This window comes from Melanotaenia boesemani, chromosome 16, assembly GCF_017639745.1.
Source record: "Melanotaenia boesemani isolate fMelBoe1 chromosome 16, fMelBoe1.pri, whole genome shotgun sequence".
Lineage (NCBI taxonomy): Eukaryota > Metazoa > Chordata > Actinopteri > Atheriniformes > Melanotaeniidae > Melanotaenia > Melanotaenia boesemani.
The window spans coordinates 17390530-17410468 of NC_055697.1; the positions used below are offsets into that span (position 1 = coordinate 17390530).

Sequence of the window (19939 nt, forward strand, 5' to 3'; positions counted from 1 at the left end):
ATGGATTGACATAAGAGGGATTTACATTTTAACGGGTGTCGCGTTCCGTAAAAACTACACGGTGCACGCTGAAAACCAATAATTCTGCTCGATGTCTGTTCCTGTTATCGGTGCTCGTACCATGTCCATGCGTCATCGTCGCGAGAGGATTGAACTTACCAGCAGTCTATATTTGCCGAAGAGGGAAACCAATACAAGGTCTCGCTGTCTCGCTGGAGCGGAGTATTATTAGCAGTTCAGACAGTGCAACTGTCTCTGTGGTATGTAAACCATTTCAGTCGTAAACGTGTAAATAAAACCACACGGGCAACTAAACCCTGTACAAAAGTGAGGTTTCCGGGCTTGCCGAGGTGCGTATTAATGCAGGGATTTTAATGACAGCGGTCAAGTGTAAAATAATAATAAACAGCGACGATGAGGCTGGTTTTTACACGGTAATAACCCCCTCTTCCGCCAGTCAGGGAGACGAAAACAGGATTCGACCTCCGGCCAGAGCCTTCTCAACATGCTTGCCCTTTAAACTGTTAAAGTCCCTCCGGAAGCTTGACTTTTGGGTTTTGTTTTTGCTTTAATACATAGTTTATCTGATTATTGTTCATATTTTACAGTCCAAGAGTGAATTTGCTTTTAAACTGTTTGCCCTTGCTCGTTCGAGTGGATTTTTAATGCGGGGTAAAAATGTTATTTGTAGGAGACGAAGTATGTTTGATTAATCCATATTAATTTATTATATCCAGTTACCAATCAATAGTTTTTTTCAGCATGTTACCTTAAAATACACTTAAATTGAGAATTACTTTACATTATTATTTCTCACCATGTTTTTTATTTCTTTACAGGTCATGCTCTGCAATTACACAGTAACAACAGAATGAGCATTTAAAATTCAAGGATAAAAGAGAAAATTAGACTTTAAGAGGGGAGAAACTTCTTCCTTTTTTTTCTTAGTCATCTTTTTCTGAGTATCAGATAACTAATCACCTGGCTCCCATGCTGGCTGCCAGAGGTCCTCTCCTCCACACCCTCAGCCATGCCTGCTACTACCAAACCCACCAGGAGAAAGACACCTGCTCAGCGGAAAAACATCCAGAAAGTCACCAGCACCAAGGGGCAGATCTGTAACACATATAAATCCAGAGGAAGAGCCACAGAAAGACCCCAGAAAAGACCCACAGAATCCACACGGTCATCAACCAGGGCTCAGACAAAGTCAGGCCGAAGTCCCAGTGGAAGAGGAGCTAATGTTTCGGCTGGTCAGGATCCCTGGAGGTCTCCAAGCAGAGTTAGCCATGCCCTTAATGTAACAGAATCTGCACGGCTTAGACGGTCAAGGAGTCTGCCTGAAAACTATGGCAAGTTACAAGAAACCCTAGGGCAGAGGAAGCCGCAGCGGGGCACACAAGTGTCTGTTACTCCACGCCAGTCTTCTAAACCATGCAGAGGAGGGAAAAACAGCAGGGGGAGCACTGGGAGAAGAGCAGCATCCCAGCAGCGAAACGCAAAAAACCAGCCTTCAAGCATCAGTCTCAACGACTCAATCCTCAACGAGGAAAATAAGAAAACTAACAATTGTGACAACAAAGAAACCCCTACAGTTGATCATAAAACTGATGATGAAGTTTCTGAGAGTCTTAAAGATCAGGATGTTGAATCCAACAACGCTAAATCAGAAGAGGGCAGCCCTCTTAATTCCAATTCAACAGCTCTTAATGACTCACTGGCAGACAATGTGGAGCAAAGCTGTGACAGTCTGATAACCCAAGACAAAAAGACTGTCAGCCATAACAGTGAAGGTGACTTGGAGCATATCATTGGCGCCCCAGCATGTGATGGCATTGATGGACAGCCAAGACTCTGCAGCGACAGCAGCAAAGATCCCTCTTCTGACACCTCAGAGTTAATGAGCAGTGGCTCATCAGGGGTGCAGGGCAGCCAGGAGAGAAATGACACTTCGTCTATCCCTGGAAATGAGCTTGATCATTTTGCTAGGGATGGTAAGCAAGATGATGTGTGTGCTGCCGAGCAAGAGGAAGGTAACATGTTGGACATGAAAGAGCATAGGACAGATGAAAGAGTGTCAGCTGTCTCTGAGAGAAAAGAGGAGATAAATCATGAGAGAAGACAGAGTTTGGAAGCAGAGAGAGTGGTTGAGAGACAAAACGAGACCATAGAAGAAATGGATGAGATTGTTGAGATGCTGGGTAACTGTGAGAGTGAAGACAAAGGAAACAAAGAAAAGCAGAATGGTGTTTCCATCAGTCCTGCTGACTCTCAGACCATCACTCCAGCCTATCAAACACCAAACCCACCTCATTCTAACAAGGGACCAATGGCACCTTCAAAGTCACCTGCACCTGCTTTAGTGGTCTCCCACATAGCTACCTCAAATCCCACCAAAGCCCTCTCCACCTTAGATTCATGTTCACTAGAGGTTGTGAGCCAGGGTAAGACAAATACTCAACCTACCATTCATGGTGCTAAACCTCAATCCCCAGGGTGCTCAACTGTCTCCGACACTGCCCCAAAGGTGCATACTGTCATAGTGAAAAGAAACATGCCAGTAATAATCCGCAGGGACTCCCTCAAACCTTGGAGTTTTGAGGAGTCCAGCCATGGAGAACCACAACAACTGCAAAGCTTAGTGGTCCCATTTGCTGAGGGAGAAAGACAAGCTTGCACAACAGCAGAGACCAAAGATAGGGAATTAAATCAAAAGACATGTGGACGCAACACCCAGAAAGACACGTCTTTGCTCTCCTTGTCACTAGTTACTCAGTCAAGCACAGCTGTCCCTGCTGCTGAGCCTGAGCCAAACATTAGTGATGACAGCATCGAGGTAGTAATGCCAGAGCAGGACTTAGTGCCAAAGATCTTCCCTACTTCCTTGGACAGTAGCTCCACCTTCTCCTGCAGCTCAGAAAGCACTCGCTCCTCTTTTGACACTGAGTCTGAGGCAGGGTATGGAGAGCACAGCCTCTCCAATCTGGCTGGATCCTGGGGGCCAGAGGGGGCCAGCTCGCTCTCCTCAACGACACCAAAACCACAGAGGAAGGAGAGGAAGAAGCGGAGCAGGTGTGGGATGTGTGAGCCGTGCCTCAGGAAGATTAACTGTGGCCAGTGCAGCTGCTGCCTGAACCGCAGGACTGGCCACCAGATCTGTAAGCTGAGGAAGTGTGTGGAACTGAAGAGGAGAAGACCATCATCTCCTCTCAGTCATTCTTCTGCACAGGTGAGACCTATATTACACTTCGCTGTTGCCACTGAATTAAACTTAGCAGCACCTCATTTAAGAGATTTTGTAGTGAGACTTTTAGGTCATTCTGCAGGAGATGCACGGATTTTATTTTTTTTTTTTACAGCAGATCTGAAACAACCGATAAAGGAGCGGTTTTTAGAGTCTGGCATTGTTTCTTTTGATCTCTGAGGTTTTCCAGCCACCCGCGAGTAACAGCGATGATCAAGTGTTGACTGAGCCAGACAGTTGAAACAGAAGGTTTCACTTTCACATAGTGAATTTACCCAGTTGCTTTCAGCAGATGGTGTACACTGAACTTCGTGGTGTTTTCCTGTTAAACGTCACTGATTGCGACTGAGTGAAAAGGGAAGTGCTTGCGCGTGTGTGTGCACATTGTGTAGAGAACAGATATCTGGTTGTAAGAGAGGAAGACACTGTCACATGACTGACAGCAGTTAAGCACATGGTTGGAGCATGTCTCTGTTTTCTGTGTGTGTTTGTGGGGATGGGTATTGAGAGACTGTTGGAGTTAAAAATATTTGCAGGATAAGTAACCCAATACAAATTTTCACTTTTGCGTTTTGATGTAGAATTATGTGTGCAAAGGATTTTTGCAATGGATCCACTTTGAACATGCTAAATCAAACCAGTAAAAGGTTGTATTAGTTGTTCTAAATTTCTGGCTGAAATTACACCCACAGAGCTTTAATTCTCAGGGATTTTAATATTGATATTTTCTGCCAGACCAAGCCAGTGGTTAAAGACGTTTTAACTTTAATAGATTCTTTTAATCTATTTCAGTCTGTGAAAGACCCCACACATGAACTGGGAAACACACTTGACTGTGTTTTTTCTTACGGCCATCTGATTTTAAAATGTGATTAATACATGTCTTTTTATATGTTAAGAGATTCTCTCTCATGCTACCAGAAAGCTGTTAAGACAACTAAAACTAAATATTTGCCTAATCTTGTGTCAGTAAATTATCAAAGGCCCCATGTTTTATTAAATACTGTAACTGTGGTGATGAACTAATCTGTTTCTTCTTGCCCTTCAGGATCTAGAAGTCTGTGATAACTTCTCTACGTTTTTTATTTACAAAATTGATGGTAGTAGACCACAAACTAGGGTTTCTGCCCCTGATCCTTCTGTTCCCTCTATGTGCTCATCTGTTTTTTGATCACTTTGAGCCATGAACCCTTTCCGTTCTATCTGAAGTGGTGCATCACCTGAAGCCTTCAGGGTGTGGTTTTTGTTGTTGTTGGTCCAAGTGTCCTGGCTACAATTAGTAACTTCTGTCTGGATCTTCTTAGTCTGGAACTATTCCTATCCCTATCAGCCTCTTATTAAAAAGCAAAACCTGGACCCTACGGTCCTTCCCAATTTTAGACCAATTTTGCTTTTGTGTCTTTGAGACTAGACTACTGTAATAATCTTTATTCGGGTATGACCTCGATGATATCAGGGCTATAAGGCCGTCTGCTGCAGGACTTGTTCTTTATTGTAGTTGCACAGGTTTATCATGCTTCATACCAATGACTTTTGACGTTTCATTGTGTCTCTAATTTCATTCTTTATTAGACAAAATGACAACTACAAAAATTAAAGAATGTCGAGCCTCAAATAAATATTGCATCTTTTATCATTTTGCATCTTATTGCGTCTTAAGGCTCATGCTAGTGTCCACTATTAAAACAGCCCCTAACATGTTAGCACCACAGACACTAAATAATCAATAAAATCACAAAAAAGGGTTTAGTTGTACAAGAAACACATAGCATTAACACTGTAACTACATTACACAGTAATGGACTGTTATCATATGTGCCTTTTGGACCACATGCAGATTACTTAAGATGTGTGTCCTTCCTCTGTGTCTATGTTGGATTTGACACATGAATCGACAGGTCATGCTGTTGGCTAAATTCAAGTCATGAGACCCATTACACTTTGTATGAAATGAAACCTCGGAAGCACTGTTTTTACAAAACGATGTAAATTATCTGCTGTGATCACTCTGTTAGAACCACCTTCTTTTTGTATTCCACCATTTAGTATAGCTTAAGGACAGAAACTGTATAACACACACAAGACCTCTCAGGCCAGATGAAGTCTAGTTAAGCATAAACATGCTGGTCCATCTTTGAGAGACTTGCTTATTAAGACATATTCAAAAATACCTAATGTAATACATGTATTTTTAAATACAATAAAGCAAATAATACATGATTGTGGAAGCACATAAAATAACTCACTATTCATAGCACCATAACAAGTGATAAAAAGACAATTTCACCAGCCAGTTATTTAAGAAAATTCTGAATTAAATAAATTACAGACATATTTGGTCTTTTATACAGAGTTTTAAACCAAAGCAGAGGTAAAAAAAGAACCTTTTTTTATGCTACTGTTTGCTAAACTTCACATGGTAATGCTGTGCCAGGGAGACGTGTAGTTATCAGTTTGTTTTGAAGGATTTCTTCTATCTATAGACTATTGTTTTATTTGATTTCATTTTGTTTTTGTCTGGTAAAACAGTTTTGTACATTATTTAATTGCATGGAGCTCGCTAAATTTATAATATATTATTCAATAAATGTTGTCAAAAGGGACATTACATTTAACTCCATGCCCATTTAAAAATGGTAAGAAAAGTCAAATTTTTTAAATATGAGGTCTTTATTTGGCTCTTTAAGAAAATGTAACAAAAAAATTAACATTTTTTTGGGGGGGATATCCACCATTTATTACCATGTGATATATTAAAAATATTATAATGTGGTTTTCTGCTTCTGGGTATCTATTAGGGGACAGAAGACGAGTATCAGATTGGGTTCAACAGGATTTTGAGCAAAGTTTATACCATAAATTGAAGCAAAATGTCTCAGAAACTGTATGTGGCAAATATGTCACGCTGGGCTTTTATGGGTTAAGAAAAAAGGGAAAAAAACAGCTTAGTTTAAGTGTGGAATATTGGGGTTACTTTGAATAAACTAACAGCTACATGAATTCATGTGTTGTTTAGTGTTATCTGTTCAAATCAGGGAGGTGGAAAAGTGCATGAGTGTGTTGTATACAAGCATCATACAGCACCTTTAGAGTCATGGCATGAACTGTAAGACATTTGGGACATTTGATTTTGTAACACCTGCAGGGTTTTGAGGAGTTTTGTGTGCTATAGGGGATGAAGAAGAAGTGATCAGACCATGATGCGATTTGCAAGCCTTTTTTTTATTATTATTACTTTAAATTGTGGGTCAGTCTAAATGTGTGTGGTACTGACTCAGTTTACACATATTTTGGTTGTTTTTTTTTTAAATATTGCAAAGCACATCCTTGCATGCATGCTGCTGTTAAAGGGCATCACACAGAGTGACACAGAACTGCTGATTCTCTCATTCAAGCCTCACAGCCAGTTGTTGTTTTGTCCTGAGTGACATCACACTGGCCTGCACTAACATACAGCAATGTCTGTGTTTGTGGCGTGAAAACAGGTTTTTGTTTGATTCTGTGCATCTAGAGGAGCTTGCGCCAAGTACTTCAAGCTATAAGAAAAACAAGGATCTTAAACCCTTTTTTTCCTCCTAATTCTAAGACTGAGGCTATCCCGTGTATTATAACTCACTGTTTGTATATGTGGGTGTACTTAAGTTGTAATTTTAGCGTGAGTCATGTGTTGGTGTGCTTGCTGGCCAGTCTTGCTGATCAAGCTTACACACCCATCCAACGAATGCTTCAAACTCCTCAAGACTGAAAAAAGTTGCAGGGGCCAAAGAGGGGTTCATGTAGGTGCATGTGTATTCTGTTTCTGGTTTTATCGTAGCATAAAACCACACCATAGTGTGGTTTGCTTTTACCCAGTCTTAAAATATTAAATACACACAAAGGATTCTTGTAGAATTACATGAAAGATATAATTCAGTACACAAACTTTGGAGTGTAGAAGGTTTTACTAAATAAAATATAGAAATAGCATAAAGAGTGGAAAAATTCCTTTTTAAAAATGTCTGTTTTCCTTCATTTTTGATTCCCTTCATGGGCATTGTGGTTTCAGTCTCTAGTGGGCTATGAGGACAAGGCTGAGATCTGGTCCCAAACACAAACACAGATGCTTATTATTAACATTTATTCACTAAATTCCTTCAGTTCACAGAGTTCTAGAGCTCCTGTATGTGTGTTCAGCTGAAACAGTCCTGACATGTTTAGAGCTGTAGGCTACATAAGCTGACTCAGTTTTTACAGCTTGACACTGAGTGTCAGCGCTCCAGTGATATTTGCATCAACACCTCAACAAATCTTACAAATTAACACATTATAGCACGGCTATCATCAGTATTTAAAAGGATGTGAAAAAGTGTGTTCTTAGGTCCCAGTCTTTGTAATGTAACGCAAAATAAATATTTGGAAGCTAAATGTTTGGATTTCCCATTGTTCCAGAAAAGATAAGATATTCTAACTTAAAATTTCAGCAGTGTGATCCAGGAGAGAAACATTTGTATTAAACAGTGAAAAAATATATGTTAATATTTATCTGTGAGTGGTGGTGTGTCTTACTGATATATCTTTTCAAGACCGTGCACCAAGGAAGACTGATTCTGAGTAAGTTTGCCATAATTACTTAGCAGTGGAACGATTTTGTGCAGTTGCAGCTGTAGACAACACTGTTGTACAAACAGTTGCATGGATGTCTCTTGTCAGCTTGCGAGCGCTGCCCAGTTTCTTTAGCAAACTCATTTATCTCAAGCAGCTCTCCCACTCCTCCTTTTTCTGCTGCAGTGCATTAGCTGGAGGAGGAGCCCAGCTGAGATACCACGTGTATCGGGAAAACACTCTTGACTCCTGCCTCAGACAGGGCTGTTATAGCAAAGACCGCACACTGCACTCAGCTTTATAACAGGTACTTAAAGCTGCTCTTGTGTCTTATTTATATTGGGGTGAGGTTATAGCTTCAATATTTTTAACAGCTTGTAGTTCAGACTGGCCTGCAGGTTTATCCTCATTGTTCTCAAATGGAACAGACTAAACAGAGTGAGAGTGATTGTCCCAGTAGATGCTTCAGTAACATCTGAAGCCTCTTCCCCCTTTCTCAACAGACAGCAGTCGAGGTCTTCAGCACTGACAGTCGCTATGGTAACCTCTTTGTCTGTCTGTTGACCTTTGACCTGGCTGTCTGATGCAGTATTCTCAGGGTTCTAATGAGGATTAGTGAAGATAACTGTTACATGTACCATTGTAGGTTTAAGGCTTTGAACTCACTAACCTACATCCAGGTAATTAGGTTAAACTACACAAGCTGCCCAGCTGATAGTGGGGCAGTACAAAGGACGAACACTATAAAAAAGAATCCAGCATTTTTTATGTGCATCTATCCTTCAAGTGAAGGGAACTGATTTGATAATTTTGCAAGTGAACTTGCATTACCAGCATAATAATAGTATGTGACTTTTAGACACTGGGATGTAAACAATAGATGTCACATTAATGAATAAATTCTTGATGCATTTTTAACACCCTCAATATGCACTATGTGTGACACTGTTTTGGGCAGTTTAAACTAAAGGAAGATAATAACATTGTTTTAAAGATTATGAAACTGTAAAAATTTAAAAATTTAAATTTGATACAGAATAGCATAATTGTGAATATCATACTAAATAAAAAAAGCATGAATACCAAATGAACAAACACTAAATATGTTGTTCCTTTCTACTTGTTTAATCTTAACATTACATTATTCTCAGAAAATAGCCCCCCTCGTGGTCAGTTAGCTTAAGCAATTCTAAATCCGAGCACAGGGCTAATTTATATAAGTAGTGGATCAAAGCTATTTCTCAGCTTCTGTCTTCATTTATTTCTTTTGTTCAAACAAACACAAAATGTGCTCCTAATTTAACTTGACTAAATTGTTGCACTTGAACTTAATATTTAGACGACAAGCTTGGCTTAATTACCATTAGGCCAGCAAGTAGCTGCACTGATGAAGCAATCCCTTTATAAAACGTGACAAACTGTAAACTTAGAGAAAAGATAAACAAAAATAAAAATATTTTCATTGTTTTATATAATGTAACAAAACAAACTTATTTAAGAGCAGTTATGTGGCAAATTAACATAAACAACACACTTGGCTGAAGCTATATGTATATATATGCACTAACGAAAAACCGGCCTTAATATTAAAAGAATAAATGGTGCAGAGAATCAGAGTTAAACTGTGACTTCTAGTACAAAACTTGGCTAACTTAGGTGGAGCATCTCAGTAGTTCGCTGCAATGTCTACAGTATTTTTTTAAAATGAACCATGGATGTTACATCAGGATCTTAGTTGTTATATCAACCTTGGAATATGGCATTGTTTATATAACCAATTACGACCCTTCCTATCCTTCAGGTCCATCATCTAAAGTTTAATAATGGTGCATCGCAGCCTAAAAGCACCCAAAACTAAAACACACTTTTAAACTAAAAATTATTTGAGCTGCGAGAAAAGAATGATGTAGTTTTTCTTTTTGTTCGCAGCCCTGCTTGGGAGCTCCTGCAGCTTATTTTAAACACATCGTTTGGTCAGAAAATTTTTTTCTTGCGCTATCCTACAACTCTTGTGTGATTGGTCATACATTTGAAGTGGGCGGAGTTCATGCAGAAAAGCTGAAAGTGGGAAGTTGTCATTTCCACTTTTCTGCTGATGCAAAAGGCTCAACAAGGTTGAGTTTAGAAGAATATCCAAACCATGAAGTCCACTTTAGCTGTACTAACACACAATATGTTCATATTACACACTTATATGGATTGTGGGTAGTTTTATTTGTGTCTTAGCAGATAACCACAGTGACACAACGAGAGATTAAATGTAATTCTGCCACAATCTCTCAGTCTTTCTGGGGCTCGTTTGACCTCCACAGCTTCTTCTCAGCTGAATGAAGTAGGCCGAGATGTCTATCTTTGAATACTTAAAAAAACTAACATCTGTTCATACAATATTATTCAAATGACAGGTGCTTTTGTGGAGATTAAACCAGAGGTGACTGAGTCAGAAACGCAGAAAATAATGCAGGGATTACTCATCCAGTCAGAAAAGTTCAGTCCTCAGAACCCTACCCACAAGATTTGGGGTTATATCAGAAGTACTAATTTCTATCAGGGCCATTTTTGGGAGTGAGACTTCTCCCAAGGAACTCTGTTTAGTCATTGACTCCTGTAGTTGAAATAGATATAGCAGAAGAAAGGATGTTCTTAAAGACTTTTCTCAGCCATGCCCCTGCGCTTATCTGCGGGGGGTTTCTTGAAAGTAGCAGTAATAACTTTTTCTGAGCATGAAACAAAAGTAAAGAAAGAATGGATGTAGTTACAAGTGGAGACTGACTTTAACTTGTTGAATTTGAACTCTTAAGTCTTTCTCGAATCCATGATAGTTTGGCATGTCACTCTGTCCTGTGTGAGTCATTGATAGAAATTTCCGCTTTCACAAAAATGAGCCCAGGTTCCTTCATACACAGAATTCAAGTGGGCAATCTGGCAATGAGCTGAAGGACAGATGCACATCTACACAATCTTTTTCTTTTCATTTTTTTTTTACCCTTTCATTACGTAAATGTGTGGGACAGAAGGGGGCTGAGGTAGCGATGGATCTTCATGAAATGTCAGAGACATTGCCAACAATTTTAACAGAGCCAACTCATTATACCAGAGCAGGGTGAGTTGTGTTTTAGCTTACTCTCTACACTCAGACTTCTCTTCTTCAGCTTAGACACATTTTACTGCACAAGCTTCCCTGTGATTAGAGCAGCTGTGTATTTGCTGTCAACCTGGTCCGAGCCAATTAAATTTAAAACAGCCCTATCTATCTGTAATAGCAGCAGGGCTCGGGGAGTGGCCCAGAAAAATGCTCTTTAGAGGAGGGGAAATGTCTGTTTTATTTCATTTGTGGCATAGTTATTTGGCCAGAATCCACTTTACATTAGAGCAGATGTATGGTCCAGGCTTTGCTGGGTCAAAGGCTTGCATACAAGAGACGGTCAATCATTGACCAGGACCTTCACTTAAATGCTGTTTGCTTTATTGCATACTCAGCTGTCTTGTATTTGAAATGCAGAGTTGTGCACATGCCAGCTGGTATGTGTTTCACCATATTTATAATTTAGCACTATAATTATTAAATTTTGTTACTACCAGTGCTTCACTGCTGAGCCTGTTAGGTTTCCTGCATTTGTGAGTTTATTGCGTGTCCTGACTGTTGTAAGACTCTAAGTCCTTGGATAAGCTTTGAAGTCGTGCCACTTGGTTTCTCTGGGTGAAAAGAAATCCTGACTTTGCCCCCCTAAAAGAAATGCTACTCAAATCCTGCCAAGGGCACACAATGGCCTCCTTCTGGAGAGAAAACCCAGAGCTTATTCATGCATCAACAAAACTTGCCTCATTTAGAATATAGCTTGTACACCTTAAAAAAAGTATAAAAAGTCAACTTCTCACTCATTCATTGTGTTGTTTTTGAAGGACTACTCCTGAGGAATGCCATCAAATGAGTTTAGAAATTATTTCAAGGACTTATTTATTCTTTTGCATTGTCTGTTTTGCTTTTTTTTCATAATTCTCTCCAGTTCTGTCTTTTACTGCACATCATGTGCAATCACTCTTTCATGCACCACTGGAATTGCTTGAATCTGTCTGCAAACATGAGTGCATTTGTGTGTGTATATTTCTACCAGTGTGTACATGCACACACATATGGTCATATGGCCAGCATGCCTACTCAGCATGTTGCAATAGCACAAACTTAAGTAAGCCTTTTCCTGTCTCATTGTGAGAGGATCTGAGGCCCCCATCCTGCTCTGCCTGCATAGTATTTGTGTGTATAATTGGATCACTGTGTGTGGACGTGTATCAGTGTTTACACAAACTGAGGGACCCACTCACCTTTCTACACTAACCCTTGCCAAGGTGAAACTCTTGGAGTGCCACAATTCAACGCTGGGCAACTAAGAGTTAAGACATGTGTTATTACTAATGTTAGTCTTATGTCTGCTGGCTTAAATAGACAAAACCATGAAAAGACAAAGCAGGTGCAAGAACAAAGAGGGAAATTTAACCTTGTTAAGTTAATCATTCTTTACTTTGGATCAAACACAAGAGAAAAAGATGCTCCGATCTTCTGTCCCTTCAGAAAAACTGATCACTTTATCCCCTAAATTGAGTCCATGTGGGTTTAGGGTGTGGTGTTGAATTGTGCAGATTTCCTTCCAAGAGCAGGATTGTAGTTTGTTACATAAGACGATCTGTATGTGAAGTGGAACTGTGAGTGAGAGTCTGTTGTATCCTTAAAATAGCCTCAGTCGTGGGTAATAAACTATCCAGACAGGAAGTAGGAAAGCTCCAAACATGCATTTCTGTTTGTGTTTGCATGACTGTGTTTGTCATAGAAACAGAAAGGATGTGGAGAAGTGTGCAGAAAGTCACTGTGTAGGCATGCAGTCACAGTCCTGATTCTCCAGATGTTCTTCTCCAAAAGAGAGGACTGTGATATGTGAGCAGCCTCTGGGGTCTTCTGCATGTGAGCCAAACTGGTCCTCCCTCTCAGGTAACAGACTTTTCTGTGAAAATTAGCTTTCACAATGTGGTTGTTTGCATAAAGATTACTTCTTAGTCTCAAATGTTTGTGTGTGTTGGTCTTTGGCCTTTGACCTGCACAGAGAAGTGTTTGACCGTGTGTGATTGTGTGAGCGGTTGTGCATGCTTCAACAGGATGAGCAGCATGGGGGCAGGTCCGAACACAGTGTCAGGTTTTCCCATTTTCCCATGGTTGTTAGCAGTAATTTCAACACTCCCAACTCCCCCAACATACACACACCCTTACAAAATGTATCTCTGGCCAGGATACTAGCTGCTTTTTTTGATTCTGACTCACTGAAAGCAAAAGGTACAAGTTCACAAAAGAGGGAAGAAAAGAAGAAAATCCTTCCAACTACTGGCCTTCATTAAAGATCTGAACCTTCTCCATTTAAATGAAAGACAAGTTTACATTAGCCTCTATAGTAATGGTTGTAATAACAACCTTTGGCAGCAGTCCTGTTTGGCACAGATCCATCGCTGGGCTGGTCTCCAATGGGTCAGCCTCCACATGTGTCAGAGACACTTTATGATTGTGGCACACAACGACTTTCTTTACCTCGTTTACTGCTCTTGTGTACTGTAGCTTAGGTTGATTAATGTCCATACTACTTGTTCCTAACGAGAGCTGGGCTGCTTGTTAAAGGGGAGAAACATGTGGGACACCTAAAGAGCTGAAAATTAAGGGTACGGTGGAATATTATTAGTTTTAGAGCTTTTTTGGGACAAAGGAATGGAGTGGCTGCAGGAAGAGGACTGGTCCAAAGGCTGAAATCCACTATAATGATCTTGCTTTGTATAAATAATACTATACCTGATTGAGTTTTACAGTTTAGTCCACACTATTATCACCAACCTTTGGTATTGCACAAAGGGCTGCAGCAGTAGATGCTGACTGATAGTAATGTGGTAGCAGTTGGTCGGTGTGTATCATTTACCTGTTTGTGTTACAGTTTGGGTTGGTATAACCTGTTTATAATGTCAGACCTGTCGGACTACCTGTCATTTTTCCATTTAGAGTAGAGCACGACCGTTCCAATGATTAACACCCAAGAAGCAACACAGCAGGTTGTTTTTATTTGGGATATTTCTGCTTGCAACATGAATATTTCTTATTCATAACAAGCCAGGTAAGAATTTCTTAAGTTGCATTTTTGGTTTTAACAGCAAGAAGATTTTCTTTAAGAGCTTCAGTAGAGTCTAAAATCTAGTTTTTTTGTTTTGTTTTGTTTAGTTTTTTTAGATGGTGTGTATTGACTTTAACATGTGCGTAGCATTGGATGTCAGTGTGTGAGTTGTAGTTATGCAGACTAGATTTTCCTGTTACTGCCAGATGGAGTGAACTGATCTTACGAAGGTGAAGTTTGCTCCAGCATACCAGACATCATCTACATGCTACATAAGTTATCAACTTAACTTTATATAGGTCATGGCGTCTGAACAGCCCGTGTGAAGCTGCCACCTCTGTGATGTAAATCAGCCAGTCACACTAACCAGACACCACTGTAAATAAATGCCTACAGACATTCTTTGTCTGGTATTACTCTGAGGATTTGGTTTGAAAACGATTGCCATGAAACCACGTAAGCGTGAAGCAAAAGCATGCAGGAGTTTGACCATGATAAGGGCATCTAACTGTCGAACTGACACTCGAGCATTGCAGTGTAAAGGTACTGTTTACTTCAGTGTTATTGTTGTGTGAAATGGATATAGATGGACAATTTGTGCAATTCATTTCTCATCCTAACCAAATCATGTGCCACATGGTTCATCATTCAGGCTTAGTTATTATTTATTGATCAGCCATGTGTATTGCAGGCTGGACGCTGATATAGTTTTTATTGCTGAGCTTGCACCATCTCTGCCTGCACAATCAGGGTTAACGACTGGTCCTGACAGCATTTCATGTTTACTTGTCCTGGTGTGACCTCAGCCTCTTGGCCACATGGTCACCTTTAAAATAGGAGAAAACTTCACCCTTTCATAACAGTTTTCTGTCTTTGTTTATGCTTTATGTCTTCCTGTTTTGTTTTATTTTCCCTAACCACAGCTTTTCCTGAGGGAATTGTTCAAGGAAAGAAGGAGGTTTTAGGGCTGGACAAGAAAGAACTAAGAGGAAGGCTTACGGAGACAGAGAAAATGCAGTATGGATCCATCTTTGTCCTGCTTTGGCATTTCAAGATCACATGTGAGAGATGGTGCCGAAGGTTATGCTGCTGCAGTTGTGTCACTGTGTAAGATTGTTTAAAAGGCATACCATGATAAAAACTTGCTTCATACTGATGAGACAGACAATGTTACTTCCTTATCTCAGATCACATGCCTTAAAACTCAATTGGAGTAGCTGAAGAAGGAAGGAGGTATCTTTTTGGGCCAGCATAATTGTCATGTGATTTTGGCTTCTAGGGAAAAGACTAAATTATATGCATTTTAACAGCATTTGCATCCTTGAGCATCCAGCTCTTTTCTGCAGTTAAAGGGCTCAAACTGATCATCCTTTAGCAGATTAATTGTTAAAATATTAAAATGATAAAGAATGACTGCCAGAAAGTGTTGTTTGGTGCAGCAAACAGTCTAAACCATTCATTTTTTGTCTGTCAGTTAGTTCATAAAACTTGATGTATTTTAGCAGTAGAGAGTGGAACTTAAGGGTTAATATCTTAACACAGATGACGTTTTTTTTCCCTGTGATCCAGATCCAGCATCCACTCCACAGCTTTCCTATAATCCCTGTGCGTAGGGCTGGAGTAAAAAGCCCACATAGGGGATCCTTTGTTTAGGAGAGTCAAGGCATGGAAGATAATTTACAAGCCGCCAAGGTCCTCACGCCATTGGCTGATGAGGCTCCGTCTGCATCTGCGAAAGGCATCCCATATGTGTGTGTGGCTATATGTCTGTGTGTGTGTGCAGCGAGTGCGTCTGCCTCTGCTGCTGTAGCAGCACTTTGCTACAGCCGCTCACAGTCGCCTTAGTCATGACACCTGGGTGCTTGCCCTGCACACGGCTACTGTAGCCAGCGTTTTCTTGAGGCAGGGGGAAGGCAAAGCAAGATGGCCACCAATACCTTTTAGGGATATGCTGCCTAAACCAGAGGGGCTTCCTCCGAGGACAGACAAGGTAATGGGGTTCACCCTGAGATGTATTGTTTTGTTGTAGCTCTACAGAGAATCTCACCTAGAGTTGATCCCCTGCTGTCTCTGTGTCTTTGCCACCATGGATTTAGCTGATTGGACAGCTTTTTGTTTTATTTTTAGGAAGCTTGTGTCATTATAACTCTTATTAAATCACTGAAGAATTGCATGTGTGAGTGTTTGGCTTGTCTTTTCTGGGTAAGTCTTAAAGGATACAAACTCACAACAAAGAGATCAGTTTCCATGGTAACAGAGACCCCTCTTAATTTTCCTCATTTCATGTCTTAAGTTGCTATAAAAGATGAAGAGCCCTTTTGCTTACTCTTTCTTCCTCTTGTATTGTTTTGGACAACCATATTTCTGCACCTGCTGCTTTCTGGCTGTTTAGCAGATAAAGTGGAGTGCTTAGGAGTCGTAACTTGGCAGGTCCTACTTGTTTGGCCACGGTAGTAATGCTGCTGTTATTGTGCGGTTTGTAGAAAAGGTCTGTCTGTTACTGATACCACACTAACCTGTATAATTTTACAGCTGACTGTTCGCTGTGCACTGTGAGCCAGTTCTCTCACGTTTAGTAGGTTTATTGATGCCTATATAAGGCAGTCTGTTCTTCTGTTTTTGTTTTTGTTCTGTGTTTTTTGTGTGTAAGGCTACGTGACTCTGAGCTCTGCACACACAGGAAGCGTTCACTCAATGAATGAAGAGAACTATCACGTGTTCAGAGAAACACACACAAACCACTGCTTACACTTCCAGCCAGGAAGGAAGCGGGCTTTTTCAGTTTTATTGTCAGACTATTGTGAAGTAGTGGTCCCAAAGTTATGATTTCTGCACAGAAGGTAGAGCACGAGCAGTACAGCTGAACACTATGTTGTGAATAAGGCTGTAGCTTGTCACTTCATGTGTAAGTATGTGGGTGTTTAACTGCAAAAATAAATAAATGTGTTTGTCCTTGTTTTTGAGTTACAAATGAATAGACACTCCTACAAACCTCCTTGGAGAGTCGTGTCTTTTGAGACACAGTTGGTTGTTTAGAAGTTGTCACACTTGTGTTGCCAAGGTAGGTCTCCGAATGTGTGTTTGTGTGTGAAGCAGTAACCCATAGCTGCTCAAGCATTGTTGATTCTCAAAGCTTTGTCAGGCAGAAGCAGTTAAACCATTTTGTTTAACAGGAAAAGAAGAGGACTGTGTTTGGATGTACAACAGCGTAGCACTTGTGAGAGTGACTTTAGACACCCTGAGGCAGACACAGCTAGCATAACACAGAAACACTGCCCTAACACATCACAGACCCAGTTTTCTCCAGAGACCCAGTGGCTAAATGAGAACACATGACTCCTCATTTACATCCTGCATTAGGCCTTTTGTTATCATAAAACTTAATGTAACATAATTAAAAACAGCAGCTCTGCTTTGATGTCAGCTTAGGTTCATAAACACTTGAATGCACAAATTGTTACATACGCTTGCATGCAGACACGTGTGTGTCTGCTGCAGTGCTGGAAGATAGCCAGTGTTGCTTTGCCATTGAAACCATCGTATTATGACACATTACCTCTCTCACACTTCTCTTTCCCTTCACCACATCTTCTTCACTCTTTCTTTCAGGCTCTCATTTGAATGTTTGCAGTGGCCTCTTTCTACATAATATGTGCAAAAAGTATTTCACCCATTTCCACTGGCAGCTTTGATAATGCCTCAACTTGTGCAAACTATCTGTTGTGTGTTTCTTGTAGTGAAACACAATTCTGTCAGCCACCGAGAGTGTGGTGGATGAAGGACAAAATTCAGAGAATGAGGAAATGAGAGCGAATCAGGTATTGACAATGGCAGATTTTGATGTGTTATTCATCAGGAATATCTAAATTGCTGCTAAAACCATTGAGATTGAAACAGTAGTTTAGGCTCTGAGAAAACATAATTTTTACAAGCTTTAAACAGTGTTTCTAGCACAATACACAGTCTGACAGACTTAAAGTAATATTTTTGCACCAACAAGATGAGGTTGATCCAATAAGACCTGACACAGGACCAGAGAGATGCATCTGGTTCTTTGTTTGAGCCTGATATGGTCTCTGTGGAAGAGTGACTGTCAAAAAGTTATTCTTAAGAAAGAGAAACAGCTTAAATACAGTATTTCAAATGACACAAGTACTGGAATGAAAATCAGACGCAGCAGGTCCTATGGTCCTCCTTAGAGCTTGGATTGCAACATCATTACAGCAATGTGGACATACTCTGAATGGAGAACTAAGAGCAGCAAAAAAAGAACTTTGATGTCCTTCGTGAAGCCTGGAAAACTATTCCTGGATTACGTAAAGAAGTTATAAAAGCTTCTAAAAAATATTGATTTTTAGTCCATTAACTTTGTTTTTTCCCTTATGTATTGTATAACCATTTATACTTGCACACATTTAAATAAATCTTGTGATAATATATGATGATGGCTCAAGACTTCAGTACACTACTGTAGATATAAACCATTCACACTGTTTTTTGTAAGAGCTACTTTATTAATTTTCTTTTCTGTACTACAAATTAGTTTTTTCCCCATGCTTTTTTGATAAATGAATACATCAATGAACATTTAAGTAAAGCGAAATCTGCACAGCAGCAGATCTTACCAGACTTATCAGTCTCAGTTGAACATCATTTAGTAAAGTCAAATGAATTTCAGTCACACAGCAAACCGGATTTTGCAAATCGCTAATGATGTGATATGTGATAGGCTTTAAATCTATCTTGAAACAGAGTGTTGATTAGTCATCCCAGCCCTGAATGTGTTAGCTGCCAATCCCCATGATTATTAAGGGATCTTGAGAAAGAACTTTCCTCTGACTTCACATTACACCATATCAGATCTCCCTCTTTATACACCCACAGCACGAGATTGCACAGTATTAATCCTCTCAGATCTCAGTGCTCCTTTCAACTTTTTTATTTGTATTCTCCATCTTTAACTGAGTGCTTTTAGTTGTGGAGGACTGCCTTTTATTTATCAGCATGTTCCTCCTTACAGACGGCAGTTCATGCCTTTGCTTAACAGCCGTCACATGTAGGATGTCACAAGGCTCGATTCTTTGTTTACGGCACATGCTTCAGTCAAATACACTGTTGTCTGAGTCTTTAAAATTAACCTACTGCAGCACAAGCTTTAGGTTGATTTCTGTCGGTGATGTCACTACCTTTGTGAAAAGAAGTACAAAATGTCAATATTATGTAACAGCAGTGTATTGGCAGATGTGGCTTAGTAGTAATAATCATGTATCAGTGTAAACTAGGTTAAAGCCTAATGGAAATAAAGAGAACAAAGTTGATCAGAGCACAAGCAAGTGATTAATGCAAGTGGTTTTTGTTTGGTCTGCTACTTGACAAGGATTTGGTTTATGTTGTGGGGCTGTTGCTGCTTTACCTCTATCAGTAGGTTGGAGTTCTTCTGCTGCAAAATATATTAAAGCATTACCTCTGAGGTGTAAAGACTTCTAAGCTTCCCTGCAGTTAGACTATTTCCTTGGAGTGAACATGGGCTGCCACTTAAATACATAAACGTATGGTATATGCAGTTTATAGTAATGCACATTATCCTCCAGCTCCAGCAGAGGCAGCTTGACTTGACTTTACCTCATCTGTGCTCACTTAAGATGATAAAAAAACAAAGAATGCTTTGACATACTAACTCGCAGATATGCTGATACAGTATTACGGCTGTATCAGTAACATTGCCCTCAAAGTTTGATAAAATGTCCTATAACACTTTAAGTTGTGGAAAGAACTGTCTGCACTCAGCTCCAGGTTTACTTGTTGCGTTTGGGGGATAACTATTTTGGCATTTTTGGACCTTTAGATCATATTTGCTTTACTGGAAATCAGAGCCTGTCTTGACTTGACTTTGTTAATGCACTTAATAATGCACAAGGGTTAGCACTTGTGTGAATGAACACATCTGCTCACATGTCTGGGGACTCAACATGAT

The 19939-nt window shown here is 40.0% G+C and overlaps 1 protein-coding gene across 1 annotated transcript in view; it reads left to right on the plus strand.

Moving 5' to 3' along the window:
* Nucleotides 1-19939, plus strand: part of tet1 (tet methylcytosine dioxygenase 1) — a 32057-nt gene continuing 12118 nt past the window's right edge. Inside the window, exons 1-2 of the mRNA XM_042010972.1 lie at nt 1-260; nt 840-3229. Of these exons, the coding sequence (XP_041866906.1) occupies nt 1031-3229 (2199 nt within the window). The 5' untranslated portion in view covers nt 1-260; nt 840-1030. The remainder of the gene's footprint in view (nt 261-839; nt 3230-19939) is intronic.